Source organism: Ictalurus punctatus, chromosome 24 (assembly GCF_001660625.3).
Source record: "Ictalurus punctatus breed USDA103 chromosome 24, Coco_2.0, whole genome shotgun sequence".
Taxonomy (NCBI): Eukaryota; Metazoa; Chordata; class Actinopteri; order Siluriformes; family Ictaluridae; genus Ictalurus; species Ictalurus punctatus.
The window spans coordinates 20,992,843-21,012,836 of NC_030439.2; the positions used below are offsets into that span (position 1 = coordinate 20,992,843).

Below are 19,994 nucleotides of genomic sequence, written 5' to 3' on the forward strand. Positions count from 1 at the left end.
GCCAATCAGAGGTGAGAAGGCGGGGTTTGTCCCAATACGGGTGAAACACCGTGTGTTTACAGGATACAAGTCATAATGTGGAGGAAATGTAAAGAAAAGGGAAATGTGAAATATATATATATATATATATATATATATATATATATATATATATATATATATATATATATCCGAGCTCGTGGAAATGACTTATATTTAATAAATTACTAACACAAAGCGTGTTTGTCTTAAATCTTAGTACTGTGGAGGATTTGTGCTTCATGACTTCATAACAGCTGATTTATTTCTGCTTTAAGCATTTAATCACATTTAGTAATCATAATAATAAATAAATCAACCTCTTCGTCCTGACAGTTAAAATATAACAAAACTTTATTTTCTTCCTTCATGGTTGAAATCACAAGACAAGATTATAGTGCTTATTTATCGTATAATAATAATAATAATAATGTGTTTATAATATTTGACACTGTTCTGGATTTGTCTGGTAAATGAAAACCTTCAGCTGCTCAGGTCCGGTGTACGAGCGGGGAGTGACGGTCCGCACCTGTTACCGTCTCGCCCTGGGATCGCCCTGGGATCGGCGAAACCAAACCTGATCAGACCGGTTTCCAGAGCTGCTGTTTCACACAACACACGATATACGATTCACACTGCTGCAGGGAGGATAAAATACCCACAGTGTGTGAACTGATATCATATCGCAATAAACACACACACACACACACACACACACACAGTCAGACGTAAAGCTGTAGGACAGTTCCACAACATTAAAAGCAACTATAAACGGATAAAAGCGTGAAGTGTCGTCCTTTAGTTAAGAAATGATCGTAATGTCGGTAATTTGCTGTTGCGTAAGAGGAATAAAACACTCGGAGTCGTGCTGTTATAGGAAATGAATCAACTTCAGGGTGGTAGCTGTGACTCCGCTTCAGCACACCAGCCAGGCGTTGATTATTTTCCTGTAACGGCACCCCACACACACACAGACCCACACACACACACACACACACACACACACACACACACACACACACTGATTTACTCATTATGTCTTGTCACCTCTGCTCACAGCTGAAATTCACTAGATGTGTTTTATACAGCAGTGCTATAAACATCAAATACCATTTACTGTCTCTCTTTCACTCCCCCTCTCTCTCTCTCTCTCCCCCTCCCCCTCTCACTCCCTCCCTCTCTCTCTCTGTGTGTGTTTCAGAGCAGCATGGCCCGAGGACACCAGAAGATCCAATCTCAGCAGAAAAATGCCAAGAAGCAGGCTGAGATCAAGAAGTCGAAAGGCCACGACCAGAAGACAGCAGCAAAGGCTGCGCTGGTGTACACGTGTGGTGTCTGCAGGGTGGGTCAGAACACACTCACACACGCACACACAGACGCACACACACAGACGCTCCAAATGCTTTTCCAAATGGTGCCTTCTTCATTTTCATCGACCTCTGGGAATTGTTTAAAGATCTCCGGACGATAATTGGGCTTCTTCGGTTCTGTAGCGATCAGAGCAGTGTATTGACTACAATGCATTTGTTTAGTTTTTTAAATTCCAGATGTAATATAATATAAGACTGCTGTAACATCTGTACGTTATAATGTCAGTAGTAAACCGCAGAAGCAGGGGTGATATGAGCGACGTTATTCACACTCTCGCTGCGTATCTTATGTACATCCAGAAGATTTAAAACGTTCCGCCATCATCGTGATCGTCGTCATGATCCGCGTCTCGGATCCGAAAACGCCGACTTTACATTCGGACGTGTGTGCCGATCTAGAAAATCCAGCAACACAGAACAGTTTTCTGTAGGATTGAAGGTGACGTGAGAGGTTTTTACAACACTTACATGAACTGTAAGAAGAAACATGTGATTAGAGACACAGCGCTAGTGTTTTTAGTGGAGGAGGAGGAGGAGGAGGAGGAGGAAGCGTGCAGCATGTCAGGAGACTTGTCTGAACAGGACTGCATGTAACATTGAAGAAGTTAAGCACGTAAAATCCGATCTTTCTGATAGTTAATTTGTAAAATAAATGAAAGATACAGCGTGAGTTTCTCTGGAGACCTCAATTGTAAATGGGGACGTGGGGTCGCGACCCCTAGTTTGGGAAACTGCTTAAAGTTCTCTTCTGGAGCAAACCAAAAGTAAAATGGAAAGAAGGTGAAATCACTTCCTCCAGGGGGCGCCACATTACCAGCCACTGACAGTTTCTTTTCTTCCTCCTCTTCTTCTTCTTATTATTCATGGACCCCTGAGTACCGCTGATTTAAGTGTGTTAGCATTAAGGCCTCCTTTAACCAGTCCATTAAAGAAGGTTATCCTTTAAAATCCTATAAATAAATATCCATAGCACCCAGTGTAGAATGTTTCGTTGGTGTGCTTCCTGAAAGGTCACGTGACACTCCTTTAAAAAAAAAAAAAAGAGGATATTTACATTTCGTTATTAATAACAAATTTATTTAAACCTTTGTTGCTGCAGTTTGACATATATCCACTAGGGGGCGTATTAAAAACTCACCTATGTGAGGATGAGTCGTAGCTGTTCCAGTGGCTGTGGGGTGAAGATTTTTTTAAAAAGCGTTCATGTTGTGCGTACGATTTTATTCCCAACCTTACACCTTTCTGTTCTACGACTTTTTAAAGCTATAATGTATTTCTTTCGGGCCGGGACATGCGGTATTTTAGATATGGAATACGCTGCGTATCGACACACTCGATAGTTATAAAACAGCACACGGTTCAGGTCACATGACCGTTTTCCCTGACGTGATTTGAACGTGTAGTGCAGTACACATGTGGAGGAACCCGTTACTTTAATGCAGGAAGGTAAAGCTTCTGAATAATAAATAAATAAATAAACAAACAAACCTCGCTACGCAGCTGTAACACGTATCTATATAAAACGCAGATCTATGATCGACTTGAACGCAGCTCTGACCTGTTTGTGGGGACGTTTTCTTACGAGGACACATCAAACACAACGAAGTTTCGATTTTAGAAGAACTCGCAACTCCAAGCGGATTAAAAGTCATTCTCGGGTCTTGTAGTCACGTGGAATAACCCGAGCGGGTTTGAGGTCAGGGACCGAATAATTCAAACTGCCGTAAACGCGACAGGTGTGTAGCTGGTGCACAAAGCGAAAGCGTCCGTGTCCGACGTCTCGCCTCGTTTTTATTTTAACGACCGTATTTACGTCGTGACGTTAAAAGCCTGTACGTGCGCGTAGCAGTGTGTATCCGTAACACGGATTTACAAATCGCTTACGTTAAATAAGAGGAGAAGGTTTGAGATTACAGACTTGTTGTCATGGCAACAACTTCAAAGAACGGCGTCGAATAACGAAGCGATTCAGATGTCGTAAACATGACGGTCCAGCTGGTTCACAAAGCCTCGTTTTTTATTTCAGCCATGTATTTGCGTTCTACGATGGTAAAAGTTATGTACGTAGTAGTGCGTGTGTGTGTGTGTGTGTGTGTGTGTGACTCAAATGTATAAATCGTTTACGTTAAATATGCGTTTCAGGTTTGTGATTAGGGACTTGTCGTCATGGTAACAACTCCGAAGCACTAAGTCATTCAGAATGAAGTCGCATCGTAAATTCTCGTTTTTATTTTATTTAATTCTATACGTGTGTGTGTGTGTGTGTGTGTGTGTGTGTGTGTAGGACGTGTTATTCAGGCTAGCCGTAGCGCGTTCTCTAAACCGTCCTGTCTCTCCGCAGTCGCAGATGCCGGATCCGAAAACGTTCAAGCAGCACTTTGAGAGCAAACATCCCAAAAATCCTCTTCCTCCGGAGCTGGTGGGTGTGGAAGCCTGAGCGTCGCTCCCCAAACCTGCGCTGCGGCTTCACGGTCAAAGACTGTTAATGGTGTCAACTGTTTCCCCAACGGCAAAAAAAAAACCGCACGCAGACGCCTGCCTGTCTGCCTGTCTGTCTGTCTGTCTGTCTGTCTATCTGTCTGTGTGTCTGTCTGATCAAATACACACTGGTTTGGTGTTTAATCCGTGTAACTCACCGCTGCGCTGGTGTACGGTGGGGCTGATGATAAACGGCTGACGGGTGTGTGTTCCCGATAGAATTCTAGAAGTACCGTATTTTCCGGATTATACAGATCTAATCTATAAATACAGTGATGCGATAGCGACTTCTGTGTTCTGCTAACATTGCACCTGCTCACGTTCCCGCCTTCGTTTGACCTTCTAAAGATAAGTATTATTTTAACAGCCAGCGTCTTTTAAGGTGTCGCGTACGGCGAACGTTACGGAACGACAAGCAAGCTGTATATTGTTGTTAATTATACAGCAGAGTGATGTAAGTATTTCTGATTTCTTCTTCCTCAAGAGACCGGCGGAATTATTCAGCATTGGATCTTGTACTCTGGAAAATACGCTCATCCGAACCTGTGGTTGAATGGATTTTACCTGATTTTTGGGGGGTTTTTGTTTTTCTAATTTCTCAGAGATGCCTGGATGTAAACGAGGGTGATTACCACTTTACTATACTCCTTTAATTTCGCTGCAGAAATACTGATTATTCATCACTGGAATGGTGTTCAGAAATCTGTATTGGAGACGACGTCCACACTTCTGTCACCTGCTTCCTGCACCAATGTAATATAACATCCTAATAAAGTCTAATTTTCTTTACGAGGCCTCATGTCTCACTTTTTGCTCACTTGCCAGTCAAGGGGCGGGGCTTACGTTATTAAATTCTAAAATCAACATTTATAGAAAATAACGTTTATACTGCTGAATATTGTACCTAGCAACAGCTAGCGGGCTAATAAACGGCTAGCTCTGTGCTCCATTTGAGCGTCTGGCCGCATATTAGCTCTGATGTGTTCAGGTAGCTGGCTAGCTAACATGGTGTTAAAACAATTCGATTTTTGCTTTTAAAATAAGTATTTTATGCTAAGCTGGACAGCATGTTGAAATGACTGCGAGAGAACTTGGTTGCTAGTTTAAATAAATACTTTGCTACCTTACTAGTGAAAAAAAAGAAAATGTTTTAGCTACCGAACATTAGCTAGCTTGTTTGATGGTTACCTGTTTAAAGCAGTTTACCTCATTTTAGTTCATCTCTGCTAAGTGCTGTGATTAGCTAGGAGGCTAGCTTAGTTGTTGATTAAATCAAAAATTGGTTTTATGTTGCGCTCAAGAACTGGGGGAAAAGAGAACATTTAGACCAACAGGACAGTCGAACCTTGACTTAAATTGGACTTAAGTTGGAGTAAAATTTTCTGGGCGTGGATGTTTTTAATGAGTACCTGAGAATCAGGTGAGCCACGCCCTGAGAGAACCCGAGCGAAATGGTTAAAAATAGCAGAATAATATAGCAACCGTGTTGAAAATGAAACATACGGACCGAACGAGAACTTTCTTATCATTTGAAACACTTCTAAGATACAGCTCTGCTGATAAACTTTAGGCCACGCCCCCTAACCTGGTTTACACATGCACATTTAGGGCACCATGTTAAAATGGAGGCTTCTGTTTATTGTTGGTGACATCAGCCTCATAGCTGATTTTAGACTGGAACATTTTAGACCGGAACCTTGTGGACAAATTTCACCCGAACTATTGTTTGGATATTTGACTCTAGTCCAGTTGATATTGGCGGAAGTTCCTGCCTCGGGATGACAACGTGACGGATTTTAGGAGACTCTCTTCAGGAACAGGTTTAATAACAGTTTGATTCCCATCTTATAAATTCTGTTTGCAGTATCAGCGTTTGTGTAAAGTGGGTTACTCCATCAAACGCTCCGGTCCATAGAGGAAACACGTGACTGTTGGAAAATAGATCATTCCCTCCCCCTCCCCATATACTCTCTCTCACACACACACACACACAGAGCGGGAACGGAAGGTTATGGGAACGCTGCTTTTATTAGAACGTCCCAGCGTCCTTTGCTCCAGTTTTTAAAGCCCCGATGGAGCAGAAGATCTGCTTTTAAAGAAAAGGCCTCGTTTTTACAGTAAGAGTTATGCTTACACATTGCAGGGAAGCCTGAAATATAATAAAAATACCTGACTGTTAAAAATGTTTAATGTTGTAGAATTGCCTTTTGGTATTGTTTCCCTTTTTTTTTTTTTTTTTTTAGAAAATAAACTCTATTCTATGGCAATAATGACGTGTACTTCACTGCAGTTTTCATGTCCTGACTCGTCTAAACCCGTCGTGTTCACTTTACATTACAGGAAGTGCTTTGATTGAACGCAGTACAACCTGCTGTGAGGTAAACTCTGACACTATTCGCTCACTAACTCATTAAGTCATCAGGAAAGCACGCCATTCTTCTTAAATTACACCGAGACGAACGATTAAAGTACGTAATACGCGTTTGCTAGTTTTGAGAACGAGCTAAAGTAAGTAAATATGAGTTAGTAACAGTAACGTTATCTTATCTAGCTTATCTTAGCTTATTTTCCCTGAGCTTCACTCCACTACGCTCCTCAGAGAACACGTTTAGTTCTCGTAACGTTTTTTGAACGTCACAGTTCTGCCGATTTTTGGTTGCTATAAACGTTTTCTGGATCTTCTGAGAAACTGTTTTACAGCTTTTTCTGAGCGACGTTTTTTCAAGTATAGGAACGTTAACGCAAACATTTATACGAAGCTGGTCTGTATTCAAAGTGAGGTTGATGGACTTTTTTAAAAAGTTGTATTCGTCACAGTTCTCAGACCGCTCCGAATTCAAACGCTGACGTTTCTCACTATGGCGGAAGCCGTACAAGCTGGGTTAGCGATCAGCGCTAAGTTCAAGTTCAGTGTAATCTGAGCAGTTCGTAATAATTTAGCGACACACAGTATGAGCGTAACGTTGGTGTTCCTGATGATTCTATCACAATATACTTTTTTTTTTTTCAGAATCTAACAGCGATGTGCCAAAAAGGAAAGCCTAAATCTACACGTGTAATTAGCTAGTTTATGCTAGGCGTTTATGTTGCACAGTTGCCTAGCAACAGTGTTGTTACATGGTCAAGCTTAGCTTCCTTATTACACATGAATTCATTATGAAGAGAAAGTGTAAGGATCTAGGCAAAACTTTCAAAATTGTGAATTAGCTAGCTAGCTAGTTTATTCTGGCACTTTATGAGGATCTGTACCTGACTTTACACACTGTTTAGGGAATTTCACAATTTTATCGTAAACATTGTGCCGAAATCCCATCAAGTACCTTTAACTCAGCGGCAACGCTGGGGTTTTTGCGTTACAGAATACTACACAACATGGCAATGAACATATTAAACAATAGTTAAACGCTCCTTTGTTTTAAACTCTGGATAAAATGAGATTCCTTTCCTCCTTTCTTTAAACCCTACAATAAAGCCAGACTTTATAACACAGGATCCTCGTCTGCACTCTACACATGTGTGAAATGTGCTTTTATGGAAATACTGACAGAAATCCCAGCCGAGGCTCTGAAAACAGTGTGTCACGGCGGCCTTTTCCAGCTGTGGTCATTACTTCCTCAGACGACGACTCATTCAGCAACAGGATCTCCATTTTTACCCATGTGACATGTAGAGGATGTGAGCTGTGAGACTGGGAGGAAGGATCAGTCCACACAACATCCTTATGAAAAGAAAACAGGCTTGCTACCGTTCGAGCCGGGTTTCAGCCATCTTTTAGTCTTTTTCCTCTGCAGACCCACGCCTTCCTTCCTTCCTGCACATCACTCGCTTCTCAGGTTGCAGAGCTACAACCATCCGTTTCTTTCCTTATCCATTTATTTATGATGTCCTTTTATTCAACACACCTCCCAGTTATTTCATTAAATATGTATATACTGTATATTACTTCACCAAACTACACAGCGCTTTAAATGTTGGCGTTTGCGCCCAGCTCTCCAAGTTCACTATCAATACATTTCCAAAACCATTCAGTATTTTAGTTTTGAGATTCCTCTAAAATCCAATAAATAAATAAATAAATAAAAATACGGACTGGCACCTTGTTGAGGAATATTTCCTTTCCTTCTACAGAGAAACTTCAGTTTTTCTAAATACAATTATTATGTAAGTAGTCTGTGATTAAAACTTGCAGTCCTACATGGTATCACTGAAAATTTCTCTCAATTGACATAAACGTACACGAACATTAATATATCAGTATTATATTGAATAAATCTCTTATCAGAGTGAGCCAAGACGGGGATCCAGACTAAAAACATACTATTTGTACGTAAAAGCGACTTATTCAACGTCTTTTTTTGTCTCTTTTATCTTAAAAAGTTCACTATACTTTGCATGATTTGTAGTCTTTCATACATTTATAGTTAATTAATTAGTATTTAATAAATGCGTTTTGTGGTAAATACTCAATTTGACCTTTTAATCTTTCATACGTAATATGATTTTGTATTGAAAATGAAAAGTACTGTAACTAATCTTTGTTTCTGTATAAACAGAGATCATTAGTTTTAATAATCTAATTATTTATTAGATTATTTAAGTTAATAACATTTTTGTAACGTTATTGAAAAACAAAGACGTCTCTTTATATATCACACACACCAGATGTCTATAGTATTATATGTAATACATGTTAGATGATAACACTAAATATAATTTTATGAATAATATCTACAGGATTGCATTTAAAATGACTGATCACATGGTTTTGGTTGATATTTTAGAATAATTGGCTTTTTCCTGAAATATACGATGGATATTTTCCCATTTAGTCTCAAACGGACCTGAAATATAATGTTGTATGAGTTAAATATAGTAATAAAATATAGTAATTATACTGTATGTAATGCAATATAACGTAAAGAACTGAACTTGAAATGGCTGCCTTGAGGTGGAGTCGAAGGATTGGTTGTGGGCGGGGCTATCTCGAATGGCACGCCGGTGTTCTTCAAGTCTCGACCAATCAGATCAGCCCGGCATTCCTGGGATCCGCGTTGCCATGGCAACCTTTGACGTCAGCGCCACTCAGCCCCTGCCCCTGCTCCAAGGAAGCTACGAGTGGGTGGGAGACCCCGTGGATGCGTCCTGGAAGAGCGCGCGGATTGTGACTGTCAACTGTGCAGCAGCAGGAACATCACCGGTCTGAGGTAAAGGTACGGCTCCATTTTGGGTTTATTTGTGTTAAACATTTAACTGTTTTTCTTTCTTTCTTTCTTTTCCTAAATTTTGGACGTGTTTTGTTTCCTTGTTGTCTTTTATTTTCCTCAGGGCGTTGAGTAGTAGGTTTTTAGCCAGTGATGTCCCGCCAGCTTTTGTGTGAATGTTCCTGTCAGTTATCACAAACAAGCAAAAAAAAAAAAACCCCAAAAAACTAAACCTATATATATATAACAACATCTTAATAGAATAATAGTTTGGTTTTAAAACAAACAAACAGTACAATTGTTTGCATTTCTGTTATCAGTCCTATATCTAGTGTAGTGTGATGTGAGGCGTGTCTCTCAGTCATGACACTAACACTTCCTATTGCAGACATTTTATATTAAATACTCATTTTACACCTTTAATACTAACAAATCTACCACCTAAACATGTATTACGTGTTGATTAACTTTATCAATTGACTGTTTTATTAAATAAATGTCTGTCTGTGGTACTAGATAGGCACGATCCAGTCAAAGATCATACTAACACTTTTTTATTTTTACTGGTTTTATTTTCCAAAACTTTTCTAAAATGTCAGTTTTTAGTTTACAGAAAGATGAAACTTGTCGTTGAAGTAATCTCAGTAGAGGTTACTGCAGAACCGAATAGCTCTGAGACGAAATCATGACGGAATGTGTTGATCGACATTGTAGAATTTGTAGAAATAATACTGCAATTGTAGTTTTTAACTCTGTTGGTTATCCTTATAACTTAATTTAAAGTTGTAACATTAATTATATGTCCGTGTCTACAACATAAATCAGTGAAAATTAAATTTTGTTTAAAATAATGAACGAAATAAATAATAATTTTTTAAAAACTTGGCTCCACCCACTGTGCTGTGATTGGCTCATTCTTTACTCTGTCACAACTAAAACCCGAAACAGGTTGCGATACTTTACAGCATCGTTCTGGATTATTTTTTTAAAAATATTTTTGCAGTGTATCTGGAGCCTTTATTAAGCATAATTTATAGCATTTATTAAGATTAGGTTTAGTTACAGCAGCTATTTTTCTCTCTCTTAAAGTTAATAAGATTTTAAAAGATCGCAGCTTGTGGTGTTGGCGAGAAACCACGAAGGAGCGTAAACTCTGTCCTGAAGACGTCAGAAAACTTCAAGTTTTAAAGGTTTACCTCTGACACTGGAGACTCCTTCCATCAATTTTACTGAATGTCTCCTTCACCGATATTGACGCCTTCCGACCCCTCACGTGATTAACACCGTGACCGTTATTGTTTCTGGTGTCTCCGCTGTAGAACGCAATCGCCATGGATAAAAGCGAGCTTGTACAGAAGGCCAAACTGGCCGAACAGGCCGAGCGTTACGACGACATGGCCTCCGTGATGAAGGAGGTGACGGAGAAGGGAGAGGAGCTGACGGACGAGGAGCGGAACCTGCTCTCGGTGGCCTACAAGAACGTAGTGGGGGCGTGCCGCTCGGCGTGGAGGGTCGTCTCCAGCATCGAGCAGAAGATGAAGCTGGAGAGCAGCGACAAGGAGCAGATCGCCAAAGAGTATCGCGAGAATATCGAGTCCGAGCTGCAGACCATCTGCAACGACGTGCTGGTGAGAGTCAGTCAGTGATGTCGCTAGGAGTGTGCTGAAATGCAAACTGGCACGGGTTATATCTTTTGATTATGGGGCGCCAATACTTATTAAGCTCCGTATTGTACAATCCTATAACACACACTCGTAATACAGTTAAAAAAGTTAAATGATAGTTACACACATGGGGGGCGGAGTTTGTCTAAAACAGGCGTGTCTTAGTTGTGCTCGATTCTGAACTTGCGCGCATTTTTCTCGCGTGATTTAGGATCGAGGGAGGTGCCGTATTAAGTCGAGCACCTCTGTCTGGCAGTTTGATTTAACCACAGTGTGTCACGTTAAAAATATTAGACACGTTTTCTATCCCTAGATTGTTGTTTTCGAGATTACGTGCAAACGAACGTGTTTAAAGTCCCCTTTGAAGTGAATGAAACGCGCCGTGAAACAGGAAGTCAGGGTGGGATATATCGAGTGGCTCCGCCCCCTTTTTAAATAACCAGTAGCGTTCAGCTTACCTCATAGCCCAGGCTAAGTTGCACTGGACTGTTAGTACTGTGGATTTTTATAACGTTGTGGGCAGGATTCTAGAGAGTGTTTGATTGGACAGAAAATCTGATGAGAAGCTGAAGTGCAGAATGATGTCATCAGAATGAGATATAGATAACCTTAAGATAACTACATATTCATACTGAAAGCCACAAAAGTTCAATTTTGAGTTCATGGGGACAGAACCTCAGAAAGTCCACTTGAGCTGCTGCGTAACCCGGTTCTGAAGTCCAGGAACTTTCAGTGCGTAAATACCGATGTAACCGTTTGAACTTAAATTAACGATGGAACCCAGAACGAGACGATTCACAGCCAGGTAATGATTTGACCGTTTAATAATCAATGCATCTCTACCGACAATATCAGATAGCGCTAAATCCTCACAGCCGCTGAAGCGGGTCGAGGATGGAGGCGGAGCCCGTGGCGTGAAAACCTCATGCAGATCTAGAACACTGATCTAAGCTGATGACTGCGGTGATGTATTCGGTGAGAGTGGTGTGAAACTGCTGGCTCTGACAGGTTTACCTGCTCGCACAAGCAGCTTCAGAAATGTACACAGGCCCAGACTCAGCAAGGCATTCAGTAGAGAAAAAACACTCCCACGACCCGAATCAGCCAATCAGCACTCGCCTTACAGGAACTGTACATGCGTATCAGTTATCTCTCTCATACACAGAGTGGAAGCCCAGTGGAACAAGTTCCTGTTCTCACTTGCGTTACAGCAGCTATAAACGGCCACCCCCCCTCTTTCTCTCTATCGCTCTCTCTCTCTCTGCTGTTACTATAGAAACAAGCGCATTAATATAAAGCTGCACTACTGTCCGAGCTGCTGTTATAGAAAGCTAATCAACACCTTCTGACCCAATCAGTCTCGCAATGTATATGGTTTAGACTTCATCTAAAATTACGTGTGTTTTGTGTGTGTGTGTTTTTCAGCATCTCTTGGACAAGTTCCTGATCCGCACCTCGTCTCCAGCCGAGAGTCAGGTGTTCTACCTGAAAATGAAGGGAGATTATTATCGCTACCTGGCCGAGGTCGCCGTGGGAGACGACAAAAAAAGTGAGGTTTCATCTTTTACACGTTTTACACACGGAACAGATGGAAGATAGGTGAGCGAACTGATAGATGAATAGGTAAAGAGATGGATAAAGAGACAGAGGTATGGATATGCAGATGAATAGAGAGATGAACAGAAAGACATGTTAGAAAGATAGGTAGACAGATGGATGAGTAGAGAGACAGGTAGAAAGATGGATAAGCAGACACACTTATAAAGGAACAGATGGAGAGAGGGCAAGTACAAAAAGGTACGTGGAAATATATAGTGGTGCTGCTACAAGGACAGACAGGGTTACAGACAGACAGGGTTACAGACAGACAGGGTTACAGACAGCCATACAGATGTACAGACAGACAAGTGGATTGACAGACAGGCAGAGAGACGGATGGACAGATAGGCAGGCAGACAGAGGGACAGAGAGAGACAGGCAGATGAACAGAGAGACAGATACACAGGCAGAGAGACAGATAGACACATGGACAGGCAGAGAGACAGGTCTGTTATAATTTGTATCGTAATTTATTGCTTCATGATGCCTCTCAGCAATTCTTCACATTTATACACCTGAATGATCCACACACACATACACCCCCGCCACACACACACACACACACACACACACACGTGCACTGACTCGCTGTGTGTGACGGTTTCCTGCTAGCTGAATCAGGACATTAGCAGCAGGTCTCAGCTTGTGCTCCACACCCATGAGAACACGAAGGAAGGAGAAAAATCACAGAATCTCACACTGACTGTTTTACACACACCAAAACTCTTCTCTCTGATACACACTGAAGACGATCAGCGCTCAGATACACACCCGTACACCTGAGAAATGTAGCGTAGCTGTGTGTGTGTGTGTGTGTGTGTGTGTGTGTGTGTGTGTGTGTGTGTGTGTGTGTGTGTGTGTGAGAGAGAGAGAACCGCAATAAAGTCACATTTATACAGTACTGTAAGCAGCTAAGTAACACAACATGATGAAGATGAGTGTTAAAGCTCGTAAACATATAATGAGCGCGTGGGACACACACAGTCACAACCACAACAGCTGCGCCAGTGCTAAATAAATAAAAATAACGAGAAGTAAATGCTATCAGGACTTGCTCAGTGTGCATCTGCACATTTCCCTCCAGGCATCGTGGATAAATCCCGGGAGGCGTACCAGGCTGCGTTCGACATCAGCACAGAGAACATGCAGCCCACTCACCCCATCCGACTGGGCCTGGCGCTCAACTTCTCCGTCTTCTACTACGAGATCCTCGGCTCGCGCGAGCAGGCCTGCGAACTCGCCAAGAAGGTGAGGAGACCCCCACGTCCGGGTACAGTCTCTTCTGGGCTCTGTCTCAATTCAGATCTCACTTCTTCTACCTTCTAGCTAGCTCTCCGACTCGCTACATCTCCAAGAGACACCGCTTTCCCATTTCTAAACTTCAAACATTTACTCGCTAAGATCCCGAAACGATTTCACCCCCCAAAATCAGCCTGCTTACATTCCTCTGAAAAGAAAGAGGACAAGTATTTTCCTGTGGTTTTACAGTAATAGTGCGGGCTTACGTGGGGTTGCTGTTGCTATGGTTACCATACGAGGCAGCTGTAGCTGTGTAGATGATTTTATTTCCAGGGGAAGTTGGTAACACCGTGTCCCCGTTTTTTTATTTTTTATTTGAAGAGGTGAAAACGAGGGAAGTGGGTCATGTGATCTCCAGCAGGAGTTTTAGAAACCTCGGAGCTTTGTGCCAGTTTTACATGTTCGAACAGCGTCTGTTCTTCATCTAGGACTGAGACGCATATACCTGAAGCGGATTTTCCCTAGAGCAGCCCGTGTTTTATTCCTCTTACACCGCAGTACAATTTTTATTAATGATCAAAGTCAGTTCCTGTTCTCACTTACGTTACAGCAGCGTATACACACTCGCTGCCTCACCAGCCTCGTTAGCCTTTATTAAGTGCATTAGACAAAAAACCCCTCACCCTCTGACGCTGGAGACTCCTTCCAGAAAGGTTTATGTGGAGCATCCGCCGTACGAGTCCCTTTGTACGAGCTTTTGCTGTAGAGAATTAATCAACACCTGACCAATCAGAGTGCAGTGATCAGGTCGTGTATTATTTATTATTATTTTTATTAATATTATATATAATAAACCACAAACAATTCCAGTTTCACACCTTGGAAACAGGTGTGGGGAGGGGTTTGAAGGGGAAGGGGTGTGGTCTGTGGATTGGGCGGGGCATTTTGTATATTATTTTCTCCCATGGCCCATTTTTCACGAAATGATTCCCTGAGATATTTTTTAAAGACACTGTTTATTTTATTGCGTGTTTCTGACGGTGTCTCGATGTTGTTTTTGTTTGTTTGTTTGTTTCCAGGCGTTCGATGATGCGATCGCCGAGCTTGACCAGCTGACCGAGGACTCGTACAAAGACAGCACGCTGATCATGCAGCTGCTCCGGGACAACCTGACAGTGAGTTCCCCTTCATTCACTTCCTGCTTCTGAGGAAACGCCTCTCGGCCCGCGTTCCGAGGGGAAACCGGTGATGTCACTCTCTTTCTCTCTCTACAGCACCGGAGTGCTGAGATCGTCCGATATCTCGGGCTCTGGTCTGGAGACGTGTGAATGTAATGTGTGTGTGTGTGTGAGTGTGTGAGAGAGAGACAGCGTGTGTGTAATTAACAGTGTGTGTTTTCTCTCTTTCTTCCAGCTGTGGACTTCAGACAATCAGGAGGAGACGGAGGAGGGACGGGAAAACTGAAAAGAATAAACACAAACAAACAAACAAAAAAACTGCTGAGAGCCTGATACACACTCTCTGCTCCTCCACACCAGCCTCTCCTGTTCGTGTGTGTGTGTGTGTGTGTGTGTGTGTGTGTGTGTGTGTGTGTGTGTGTGTGTGTGTGTGTGTGTGTGTGTAGGAGGGTGAGTTGATCTGGAGACTTGATCATGCCTTGGGGCACAAACTAGAGGGAGGGATCATTTTTAATAAACTGGACACATTCGTGTATGTGTGTGCTTTATACCTACATGTAAATGTTGTTTTGGTGTGTATGTGTGTGTGTGTGTGTGTGTGTGAGAGAGAGAGAGAGTTTGCTTAGAGGTTCAAACTGAAATTGGACTCCAGTCTGAACCGATACATCGATATTAAATCCCTGTATTGTGATAATTGCCAAACTTTTTTATTGCGGTTCATGATATCATTGTACTAATCTATTTAACAATTTACACTCGATATTTTCCAAATGTCCTGATCACATGATCATCTGGTAATATTCGGTTCTTGGCACGCGCTCATCCCCGAGCTTCGCCTTTTCTCGGTTCGCACCGAACACCAGGAAGTTGAGCGCTACGTCAGAGGGTTTGTGCTGTTACAGTTTTAAGTGAAAGAAACTGAGCTTACTTTTGTTTTTGTTTTTAAATGTAAAAATCTGATAAACGTAGGCTGGGTTTTTTATTATGAATTAATCTTGCATTTTGTTAGCATGACATAGAAATAAGTAAATCTGAGCGTCTGTACCGCGTGTGTGTGAGGCCTCGGCTTGCCGTGGAAGAGAGTGTTTAATGACGGGTGAGTGTTGATCTGTGGAGGTGAAACTCGTAGCTTTATGACGTAACATTATTACCTTGGGAACAGTTTCGGGGTTAAATTAGCCACCAGGTTTTTAAGCGTCTACTTTCAGGTTCTTCTCAAATTCGGCAGCGTATTCGTTGTGAGATATCACGACTTTGTTTAGATTCGTCACGCGCTCCAGCGTCCGACTCTAACGCCACTGTTTCTGCACTACTGTTGGGGTTTTCTTTCTTTACATCAGCGTGTCATGTCATTGTAGCCGTCATCTCGGGGGGGGGTGTGTGTGTGTGGCTCAGGTCAGTTAATCAGGGTAAGTGAACATCTGTGCTAGTTCCAGCCGTGTGTCTGTACCACAGCTCAGCGTGTCACTGTTACTGTCAGCGGTAATCAGGTGGGACGGGTTCATTTCAGCCAAATAAAGACAATGACAAACAAAAACATCTCCTGGTTTCTTCTTTCAGTTCTATGTCTGTCTCTTTGCCAGTCTGTCTGTCTCTTTGGTGACTGGAACTTCTTAATTATTGCCCTGATGGTGGAAATGGGCGTTTTCAATGCTTGTGCTGTTTTCTTATAGCCACGCCCCATTGTGTGACGCTCAACAACCTTTTGCCGCACATCACAGATACATTCCTCACTCTTACCCATCGTTATGAATGACTAAGGGAATTTCGCCTGTGTGTTACCTCATATTTATACCCCTGTGAAACAGGAAGTCACGGTTGAACAATTTCCTGTTCTGAGTCACCCAAGTGTACTAAAAAAAATGTAAATATCAATAGGGATATACTTCAAATATATACTTCTCATATGAATTCATAGGGGTGCCAATAATTGTTTCACACCTATATTTAACCTATATTTGTTTGGATAAAACTTAATTTTTTGTAATTGTTTGATATCCATGAGAGCAGAGTATTTTTGTGATTTTTTTTTTTTAACAAAACATCAAAACTCAGACAATTTTTCACAGCCTTCTTCTCTCATATTTACCAAGGGCGCCAATACTAATGGAGGGCACTGTATATACTGTCTGTCCATTTGTCAGTCTTTTTATCTGTGTGTGTGTGTGTGTGTTTATTTCTGGTCCAGGTTGCTGTCTGTCTGAGATTCTATCCTGTCTGTAAGTTTGGTCTGTCCTGTGTGAGATGTTGGGTTTGTTCAGGTTTGTATGCAGGATGGTGAGCTTGCAGTAAATCTCTGAGTGTCAGAGCGGAGTCTTTCCAGAACGTTCCGTCTCTGGCTTTGGGCGTGTCTCTGCCTCAGAGACGAACGAGCTCCAGCTAATAACACAGGAATGTTTCACATGGCCGTGTGTGTGTGTGCGCTGTGAAAGAGAGCACTGTTTGAGTTTCCGGTGTGATTCACTAATACGCCTTGCGCCTGACCCAGTGGGGCTCGTCTCATTATGAACACTCGGAGGAAGTGAAGTGAACAAGTTCATCTCCGTACCTGTGTTGCAGGTTTGCTCGGAGCGCACAGGACTCTCACTCGTATCTCATCATATTAGACTTTTCATTTTTAAATTCTAACGCTCTTCTTTCAGTTACATTTAACAGCAAAGTAAACATACACTCTCTCCTTTTCTCAGTCCGCATGTTCTGTCCCTGATTTAAAGGCGGTGGTCCTGGGGCTCCTGCGTGGTGCAGCAGGTAGAGGAGACCTAACTGCAGGGTGGAAGCTGGCCAAGACTGAGGTGGGTTTGGCACTGGGCATGTAGCTGTGGTCCGAATCCGAGTGCACCGGTCTGGTTTCAGACTCGAAACCCGGTGATGTCGTCGTCAGATAAAACACGCGTGGGTTACCGGAACAAGTGCTGACCCGAGTACGAGTTACGCTCACATTTACAGGATATAGGACCTCAATTCCAGCGCAACTGAACTCAGACCAGCTCCTACAAGTAGTCTCGGGTTCGGTACTGCGGTGTTCTACTTTCACAGTAGAAATTTTCCATGCAAACCGTGCTCTGTTTCAGACTGAACTGCCAGCGTGACAGCCACCTAAATTCTGGGGGAAATCAGGGAACAATATAAATAGAGACGGTGGTCTAGACACCTGTCTCAGACTCTTCTACTCAGGAAAAGCCTCAGAATTGTCAACTACACGCAGGTGATTTTCACTGTCTGAATGTGGAGCTCAGAAAATCCACTGAAGCATCTGCATAACCTGAACACCAGGACCTGAGCACCAGGACCCCGAACACCAGGACCCCAAACACCAGGACCCCGAACACCAGGACCCCGAGCACCAGGACCCCGAGCACCAGGACCCCAAACACCAGGACCCCGAGCACCAGGACCCCAAACACCAGGACCCCAAACACCAGGACCCCGAGCACCAGGACCCGAACACCAGGACCCGAACACCAGGAGCCCGAGCACCAGGACCCCAAACACCAGGACCCCGAGCACCAGGACCCGAACACCAGGACCCGAACACCAGGAGCCCGAGCACCAGGAGCCCGAGCACCAGGACCCGAACACCAGGACCCCGAGCACCAGGACCCCGAGCACCAGGACCGCAAAAACCAGGACCCCGAGCACCAGGACCCAAACACCAGGACCCGAACACCAGGAGCCCGAGCACCAGGACCCGAACACCAGGACCCCGAGCACCAGGACCCCAAACACCAGGACCCCGAGCACCAGGACCCCGAGCACCAGGAGCCCGAGCACCAGGACCCGAACACCAGGACCCGAACACCAGGACCCCGAGCACCAGGAGCCCGAGCACCAGGAGCCCGAACACCAGGAGCCCGAACACCAGGACCCGAACACCAGGACCCCGAGCACCAGGAGCCCGAACACCAGGACCCCGAGCACCAGGAGCCCGAGCACCAGGACCCGAACACCAGGACCCGAACACCAGGACCCCGAGCACCAGGAACTTGAGCACCAGGACCCCAAGCACCAGGAGCCGAGCACCAGGACCCCGAGCACCAGGAACTCGAGCACCAGGACCCCGAGCACCAGGACCCGAACACCAGGACCCCGAGCACCAGGAACCCGAGCACCAGGACCCGAGCACCAGGACCTGAACACCAGAACTTTCCTCACGCAAATACTGATATACCTTTTAGACTCACTGCCTTTCAATACACATTACTCTGAGACACTACTCCTGCTTCTGAGCCACCTGTCTGTCTGTCTGTCTAATTAACTGTCTGTCTATCTATCTATCTATCTATATAACCATCTGTCTGTCTGTCTATCTTATCTGTCTAACTGTCTGTTTGTTTATCTCATCTGTCTGTCTGAATTATCTGTCTGTTTTGTCGATCTCTCTATCTGGTCAAGTTACTCAATAGTCCATCATGCACTCTGTGGTCACATGACCCGATGACATCATGTAGACATGTTCAGAGTGTTAAAGGTTTGTCCTTTTAATTCTTCATTCTTTAAGTGAATATCTCTTTTCTTTCTTCATCATTCCGGCGGTTTATTCCTGTATCCTCTGTGGAGCGCCTCGCCCGAGTGCCGCACCTCGTCCTGCACACTGAGGCATTTTGCGTGCACTATTTAGGGCAAATTCTCACACAGCTGATACACCTTCTACAGACTATCAGCTGTGTGTGACTGCAGAGAGACACCAAACATTACCACAACAACAACAACACAACACACGCTCTAACGGGTTTCCACCTACAGCAGAGTGTAGATGTGTGTCTGTTACTGTAAAAAATAACGAAACGCCCTCGCTTTCTTTCACTGAGTCGGTGTCGCCCCCTAATGGTAAACGAGTGTCATTACTCCGTTATTAGCGTGTTAACAATATACATAAAAAAAAGAGAAAAGAACAGAAAAGCTGTTCACACTGATTTTGAGTAATGATTATAGTCCTGATTAAGGGCAGTTGTTCAGTTTTCAGTAACTACACAAGAGTAATAAAGGAGTGAGGGTGAGACAGACCTCAGAGAAATGCTTAAGCTGGAATTTGTTTTATCTGTAACTTTGCAGTAAAAAGTAGTTCCGGTTCCGGTAAACATTCTGCTAACTACTGTATGTGTTTCACATTAATGGAGTTCGAATGAATGAGGAGTAAACTTTTTTTAAGTACATGTAAATGTATGGGAATTCGGAGGGAACAGACGCAGTGAAACTGATGTGGAGTATTCCTTTAACTCTGGTGACTGCACGGGTGTTTATACTGCA

The 19,994-nt window shown here is 43.3% G+C and overlaps 2 protein-coding genes across 10 annotated transcripts in view; both read left to right on the forward strand.

Annotated features, from left to right (window-relative positions):
- The window catches only part of znf706 (zinc finger protein 706), a 5,427-nt gene extending 772 nt beyond the window's left edge, over window positions 1-4,655 (forward strand). For 2 of the 5 annotated variants that reach the window (XM_017454963.3, XM_017454968.3), the window contains exons 2-3: window positions 1,225-1,360; window positions 3,730-4,655. In XM_017454963.3, coding sequence (XP_017310452.1) covers window positions 1,225-1,360; window positions 3,730-3,825 — 232 coding nt within the window. In that variant the 3' untranslated portion in view covers window positions 3,826-4,655. Of the gene's footprint in view, window positions 12-1,219; window positions 1,361-3,729 lie in introns of all 5 variants that reach the window. The other 3 variants (XM_017454966.3, XM_017454964.3, XM_017454965.3) reach the window with 2 other exon arrangements.
- A 4,264-nt stretch (window positions 4,656-8,919) lies between these two features.
- ywhaz (tyrosine 3-monooxygenase/tryptophan 5-monooxygenase activation protein, zeta polypeptide) lies at window positions 8,920-15,303 on the forward strand. 5 transcript variants are annotated; one of them, XR_008393382.1, is made up of 7 exons: window positions 8,920-9,076; window positions 10,387-10,695; window positions 12,157-12,280; window positions 13,415-13,578; window positions 14,649-14,744; window positions 14,983-15,161; window positions 15,194-15,303. XR_008393382.1 is itself a non-coding variant. In XM_017454950.3 (6 exons), exons 2-6 carry the CDS (start codon window positions 10,399-10,401, stop codon window positions 15,031-15,033), a joined length of 732 nt encoding a protein of 243 aa, XP_017310439.1. In that variant the 5' UTR covers window positions 8,920-9,076; window positions 10,387-10,398; the 3' UTR covers window positions 15,034-15,303. The 5 variants fall into 5 exon arrangements, 3 of the variants coding, with proteins under 3 accessions (XP_017310439.1, XP_017310440.1, XP_047006480.1); XR_008393383.1 differs by having other exon boundaries at window positions 14,983-15,155; XM_017454950.3 differs by having other exon boundaries at window positions 14,983-15,303.
- Window positions 15,304-19,994: the final 4,691 nt, after the last annotated feature.

What these genes read in the sequence shown, in the direction of transcription:
- ywhaz (XM_017454950.3), top strand. Translation starts at nt 10,399, where the DNA reads ATGGATAAAAGCGAGCTTGTACAGAAGGCCAAACTGGCCGAACAGGCC. An exon ending in CCATCTGCAACGACGTGCTG is followed by an intron (nt 10,696 to 12,156) that starts GTGAGAGTCAGT and finishes TGTGTTTTTCAG; the next exon opens with CATCTCTTGGACAAGTTCCT. An exon ending in TGCTCCGGGACAACCTGACA is followed by an intron (nt 14,745 to 14,982) that starts GTGAGTTCCCCT and finishes TCTTTCTTCCAG; the next exon opens with CTGTGGACTTCAGACAATCA.